This window comes from Trematomus bernacchii, unplaced genomic scaffold (genome assembly GCF_902827165.1).
Source record: "Trematomus bernacchii unplaced genomic scaffold, fTreBer1.1, whole genome shotgun sequence".
NCBI lineage: Eukaryota > Metazoa > Chordata > Actinopteri > Perciformes > Nototheniidae > Trematomus > Trematomus bernacchii.
This window is the reverse complement of record NW_022987722.1, coordinates 341865-348791: the sequence shown is the minus strand read 5'-3', so window position 1 is coordinate 348791 and position 6927 is coordinate 341865. Positions and strand designations below refer to the sequence as shown.

Genomic DNA, 6927 nt, shown 5'->3' with positions numbered 1-6927 from the left:
ATGTCTTTATTAACTTAAACCCAAATGATAAATGCTATGAAACTCTGGGAAACTTTCAGGACTCCAGCTTTAAATATATATTTTAGGTAAACACAAGGCAAACTTGAAGCATAATTTATTTTATTCATTTAGGAGACTAAACACCCCCAAAATGTACTGTATGTAAAGTTAATAATGAAACTAAATCCAGCCAAATAAAAGGATAATTCAAGACGAGTGTATCATATTGCATGGAGGAAATATACAATATGTTCTGCAAAATAAACAATTGTCTTTTGGGATAAAACGCTATTTAGACGAATACACAATTTTTTATCGTAAATAAATGTGTATATTTGTAATTATTCACTGCGACTGTAGTGCACAGCGTTTTTGAATGTATATGTATTTATTTAATTGACTATTTATTCCTTTTAAATATCTTTGACTTAGATCAACGTGTGTTGTTTTTGAATACACATTATCTTTACGTGACTTCGTGAACGCACCTTGTTATTTGTTGGTCAATCCAGCAGGAGGCGCCAACCGCCTTAAAAACCGAAGAAGAAGAAGTATTTGTTGGTCCTCCAGAATCCCACAATGCACCGCGGCCGTGTCCTGTGTCCACGTCAAACCTGACAGCAGCAGCCGATCGGATAAATATGGCTGCAGTTGAGGTGGCACTTTCTGCCCCTTGCATTGTTGTCAGACCTTCTAAAACCTTCTGAAAACACCGCTAACACCCAGCGTAGACGACGGTACTAAACGTACATCTGTAAAGTAACATATTAGCTGTTTAAATGTCACATAACGTCGCTTAGATTAGCTTAGCTTAGCTTAGCAAATTCCTCCAGATCAGCTGTTGCTAAAGGAGCTTCTGTCAGCCTGAAAAGCGACTTCGTTTTAAGATTAAAGTGGATTTTGAAGTTAATAACAACCTGAGGTGGAGTTATCATTTCAGCTTAATGACTATATTGGCTGCATCACCTCTGGAGTTTGAGCTAGCTAGCCCCCTCCCCTGCTAGTCCTCCCTCGGCCCGGCTTTGTTTTGGTTTGTTTTGTATCCGTCAACATGTCATCGTGGGCTGGGGGGAATCGGCTCCGGCCTCGGGCAGTCCCTGGGAATGTCGGAGGAAGCCTGTCCCTCCTTCACCGGGCAGATATCCAACTTCACTAAAGACATGCTACTGGAGGGGGTGGAAGAAGTAGGAGGTGAGTGAGTGTGTGTGTTATCTCGTATGGTGGCCACATCATCAGACTCTCAGCTGGAGCAGAGCAAGAGCGCCTGTTATTGTTTAATTAAAGATCCTAATATGAAGCTCATGGGTGTGCCTCTTGTCTTCCAATAAAAAACAAATTACATTTTCAGCCGTTGTCATCCAAGGGGACATACAGTAAATGCAATGAACCACAAGGAAACACATACAGAGAGTAGCAATACATAATGCAGCTTCAAATAAGCGAACATTTCTAAGTGCTACCTACAAGAAGGAAAATACACTAACAACCAGGCGACAGATGCACAAATGAGAGAAATTAAGGATGTACCACTAGCCACACACCTATAAACACAAAGAGAAAGACACTTTATTCTCTATTTTTCTCCTGTACAGCACCTCTTTTCACCCTCTGTCTGAAACCAGAGCCCAGTCTGTTTATAATCAGATCTGGGTCATTTGCAGTACAATAAGTTCCTTAATTCTTGACTTATTACAATGATGAGGACAGTTAAGTGATATGCTATCCAAAGACTTCTAATTGACTGAGTACTGAGGTAAGCAACCGACTTGATTAAGGGTAGTAGATTAGCGTACACACTGCTGCTTTGTTAGTCTGATGTGTTCAAGTATTCTTGCTCTCATGTGGATGAGGAGATGAATGTAAACCTAACACTGGCATTCCTCTTAAGAAGCTGTTGAAAGTAAATGAAGTCAGACATCTTGCAGGACAAGAATATTTGTTTGAATTTTGCATCCAAAATGTTTCATCTGCAGTGAACTAGAAAAATGAATGTCGTCTTCAACGGTGAATCTTCTCAGCATTGCATAACTGTGCACACATATTAGAATGTCAGCAAGCTATGCCCTAAAGGTGCTTTTTAAAAGATGCACACAAAATGTTTCCTGATGTGCTAAACTAAGCATGTGCAGCTCAATGTAGCATCAGAAAGTTATGTGTTTCTTCAAGGTTTAAACGTAACCCACATAGTCTGGTTGAACTTAATATATCAGACATGTATTCCCTTAATAAGTCTTTATTTTAAATAGATGATGTGAAGACTATGGCACCATTTATAGAGCTTAGAGTTTAAGGTGTTTTCTGGGAGTCAATATATATCTCAAAAGATTATTTAACAAATATATAAGACGACAGACAGACAAACATTTGGTAATCAATACATTTGTAGTGTTCAATGCAAACATGTCAGAAAATGCTGTTTTCAGCGTCTTAAATATGTCTTTTTTTGTATCTTATAATACATTTAGCCTTTTAAAAGTTTGCAAACAAAACAAGACATTTAAAGATAAGATATACTTTATTGATCCCAAATTGGGAAATGTTTTGGTCGCAACAGCATGCAAAACAAATATTGCACATAATAAGAAATAAAAAAGAGTAGAAAACGAACAATTATACAATATAGACATCTCAAAATACAAAATTAAAATAGTCAAAATATAAAAGTTGACCGTGAAGGTACAAATATGTAAACTATCTGACAACTAAAACACTATTGATGAGCTAAATTACACAATATAATATTATTTACATTTAGTGTGCATATTAAATTAAATATGAATGTAAAATGTACGGTAAGAAGTTATAAGTCCTATAATTAAACACATCACTTCGGATTTTAGAGCCAGGATTGACATTTGACACTTTTCCCCTCATATTTGATAGAATTAAGAAAATAATTGGCAGATTAATCAGTAATAAAAAAATACCTTTTAGATGCAGCTTTATGTAAAATACCACTAAAAACATTCTCAGTCGATGCGATTAACCTCTCATTCGCCGTCAGTGGAGCAGCTAACATCCTGATGCTAACACAGATCACAGGGTTCATGATTAAATCCACTACTTATATGAAAAAAATCACACAAAAGGACTCTCTTTAATACTACATTTGCTTTAGGTTTTTCAAAAGAGAGCACCATGGAGTTTTCTTTGCACTTTGTATTTACATATATCCTTATCCTAAGCGCACCTCAAACAAAGAAGTAAGTAAAGAAGGCGCTCCTACTCTTATTGTAATAGTACTGTAAGTCAGCTTCTAGTTTCCACCAGGTCTAGGTCTTTGTCTGGTCTCGTGAGTATAACCAAGGTAATAATTATGGAGCTTCTTTTAAAAGTCCTCCTTGAAGCCCGTTCTACCCTAAAGTTCCATCACTGAGAAGCAAACACACAACGAGTGATGAAACTCTGACGCACAGAGGACTTTGACCCACATCTCCAACTCACAGCGCTCACAAAAATCAAAAGTATGAATTCTTATCACTTCTTAGTACACAGTGTTCTGCATGCCAGGCCTTAAATACTTAGTTAGTACATTTTTTTTTAAGAAAGGCATGAACTAGAACTAGATCAGCCTGTAGGGTCGGTTTAGTTTGTGTAGGAACGGCAGCTGTGAAGTTCACATAACTCTGATAACAGAAATATGTGTGTGTGTCATGTAAAGCAGATCTGTGTGTGACTAACATTGAGTAAGGGTAAAAAAAAAAGGTGTGTGTGTGGCGTAAATGTAATTCATGCTTCCTGTGTTTACTGTGAATCGATGTACATTTATATTGTGATTTACTCAATGTTTTTTCCTCATGTAACTGCAGATGCTTCCACAGAACTGCAGATGTCCAATTCCAAGTTGGCCGACAGCGAGGCTGCGTTCACCTCTCAGAAATCTGAGGTGAGTCTAAACCTGAAACTATACGCCTTTTTGGACCATATGCGGAAAAACACAGCTGTAATTAATGACATGAGTTGCTCAATTGATCCATCCCAGTTATCCAGCCACTTTCACTGGTGCATCCACTCATTGCTGCATTCATGTGATGTTGGAATAATCAGAGAAGTTAGTTTCCCACTGGAAAATTCACATAAATGGCCCCTGAAGTCAGAGCTAGGAATGCTCGGTGTGGAAAACCTATAATTACCTCCTTCTAAACGCCACTAGATAACCAGTCATTTCACATTTTTGTATTTTAAAGGGGCTTTATATTCTGCTCACTTTCAGGTTCATATTTGTATGTAGTGTCTCTACTTTAAAGAGTCCTCTCCTGCTGATGTTCAGGTGTATATCAGTATGTAGTGTCTCTACTTTAAAGAGTCCTCTCCTGCTGATGTTCAGGTGTATATCAGTATGTAGTGTCTCTACTTTAAAGAGTCCTCTCCTGCTGATGTTCAGGTGTATATCAGTATGTAGTGTCTCTACTTTAAAGAGTCCTCTCCTGCTGATGTTCAGGTGTATATCAGTATGTAGTGTCTCTACTTTAAAGAGTCCTCTCCTGCTGATGTTCAGGTGTATATCAGTATGTAGTGTCTCTACTTTAAAGAGTCCTCTCCTGCTGATGTTCAGGTGTATATCAGTATGTAGTGTCTCTACTTTAAAGAGTCCTCTCCTGCTGATGTTCAGGTGTATATCAGTATGTAGTGTCTCTACTTTAAAGAGTCCTCTCCTGCTGATGTTCAGGTGTATATCAGTATGTAGTGTCTCTACTTTAAAGAGTCCTCTCCTGCTGATGTTCAGGTGTATATCAGTATGTAGTGTCTCTACTTTAAAGAGTCCTCTCCTGCTGATGTTCAGGTGTATATCAGTATGTAGTGTCTCTACTTTAAAGAGTACTCTCCTGCTGATGTTCAGGAGTATATCAGTATGTAGTGTCTCTACTTGTAAAGAGTCCTCTCCTGCTGATGTTCCAGGTGTATATCAGTATGTAGTGTCTCTACTTTAAAGAGTCCTCTCCTGCTGATGTTCAGGTGTATATCAGTATGCTAGTGTCTCTACTTTAAAGAGTCCTCTCCTGCTGATGTTCAGGTGTATATCAGTATGTAGTGTCTCTACTTTAAAGAGTCCTTCTCCTGCTGATGTTCAGGTGTATATCAGTATGTAGTGTCTCTACTTTAAAGAGTCCTCTCCTGCTGATGTTCAGGTGTATATCAGTTTGTAGTGTCTCTACTTTAAAGAGTCCTTCTCCTGCTGATGTTCAGGTGTATTATCAGTATGTAGTGTCCTCTACTTTTAAAGAGTCCTCTCCTGCTGATGTTCAGGTGTATATCAGTATGTAGTGGTCTCTACTTTAAAGAGTCCCTCTCCTGCTGATGTTCAGGTGTATATCAGTATGTAGTGTCTCTACTTTAAAGAGTCCTCTCCTGCTGATGTTCAGGTGTATATCAGTATGTAGTGTCTCTACTTTAAAGAGTCCTCTCCTGCTGATGTTCAGGTGTATATCAGTATGTAGTGTCTCTACTTTAAAGAGTCCTCTCCTTGCTGATGTTCAGGTGTATATCAGTATGTAGTGGTCTCTACTTTAAAGAGTCCCTCTCCTGCTGATGTTCAGGTGTATATCAGTATGTAGTGTCTCTACTTTAAAGAGTCCTCTCCTGCTGATGTTCAGGTGTATATCAGTATGTAGTGTCTCTACTTTAAAGAGTCCTCTCCTGCTGATGTTCAGGTGTATATCAGTATGTAGTGTCTCTACTTTAAAGAGTCCTCTCCTGCTGATGTTCAGGTGTATATCAGTATGTAGTGTCTCTACTTTAAAGAGTCTCTCATCCTGCTGATGTTCCGGGTGTATATCAGTATGTATGTGTCTCTACTTTAAAGAGTCCTCTCCTGCTGATGTTCAGGTGTATATCAGTATCTAGTGTCTCTACTTTAAAGAGTCCCTCTCCTGCTGATGTTTCAGTGTGTATATCATTATGTAGTGTCTCTACTTTAAAAGAGTCCTCTCCTGCTGATGTTCAGGGTGTATATCAGTATGTAGTGTCTCTACTTAAAGAGTCCTCTCCTGCTGATGTTCAGGTGTATATCAGTATGTAGGTGTCTCTACTTTAAAGAGTCCTCTCCTGCTGATGTTTCAGGTGTATATCAGTATGTAGTGTCTCTACTTTAAAAGAGTCCTCTCTGCTGATGTTCAGGGTGTATATCAGTATGTATTGTCTCTACTTAAAGAGTCCCTCTCCTGCTGATGTTCAGGTTTATATCAGTATCTAGTGTCTCTAACTTTAAAGAGTCCTCTCCTGCTGATGTTCAGGTGATATCAGTATGTAGTGTCTCTACTTTAAAGAGTCCTCTCCTGCTGATGTTCAGGTGTATATCAGTATGTAGTGTCTCTACTTTAAAGAGTCCTCTCCTGCTGATGTTCAGGTGTATATCAGTATGTAGTGTCTCTACTGGGACATGTCTCCATGTTTTAATGTTCAAAAAGCTCTTTATTTTTCCTCATACTGCCTGTGCTGCAGCACCTCTTTTCACCCTCTGTCTGAAACCAGAGCCAGTCTGCTCTGATTGGTTAGCTGGCTGGCTCTGTTGTGATTGGTCAACCTGCTTAGAGATGTCCCGCCTCTTAGCCTATCATGTGTTGGAGCGCTAGCCAATAGAAGCACGAGTGTTCCATAGTGATGTCAGTATCAATTTTTAATAACATGTGTTGAAAATAGGAAATATAGCCCAACACTGGCTTAGTCTGTAGGTTGGTTAACATCATTTAAAAAAAAAAAAAAACATTCATCCAGCTGCAGCGGCCTTTAACTACATTGCTTTTAAACGGATAAAAAAGAATGTTACATTTCTAACTGTGTTACTGACTTCCTCCCTTTTCTTTTTTGTGTTGCAGCATGAAAGATTACGAATGCTTTATGCGGAGCTGGAGGAGAAACTGGAAGCTTCAGAGATCCAGATTGAAAGCCAGTCTGCGGAGTACAGATCCCTCCTGCAGCAGAAAGATG

General features: G+C 38.8%; 1 protein-coding gene across 1 annotated transcript in view; it reads left to right on the top strand.

The window, feature by feature from the left end:
- The first annotated feature begins 559 nt into the window (after window positions 1–559).
- Window positions 560–6927, top strand: part of trip11 (thyroid hormone receptor interactor 11) — a 32368-nt gene continuing 26000 nt past the window's right edge. The window contains exons 1-3 of the mRNA XM_034144343.1: window positions 560–1191; window positions 3810–3886; window positions 6816–6926. Of these exons, the coding sequence (XP_034000234.1) occupies window positions 1104–1191; window positions 3810–3886; window positions 6816–6926 (276 nt within the window). The 5' untranslated portion in view covers window positions 560–1103. The remainder of the gene's footprint in view (window positions 1192–3809; window positions 3887–6815; window position 6927) is intronic.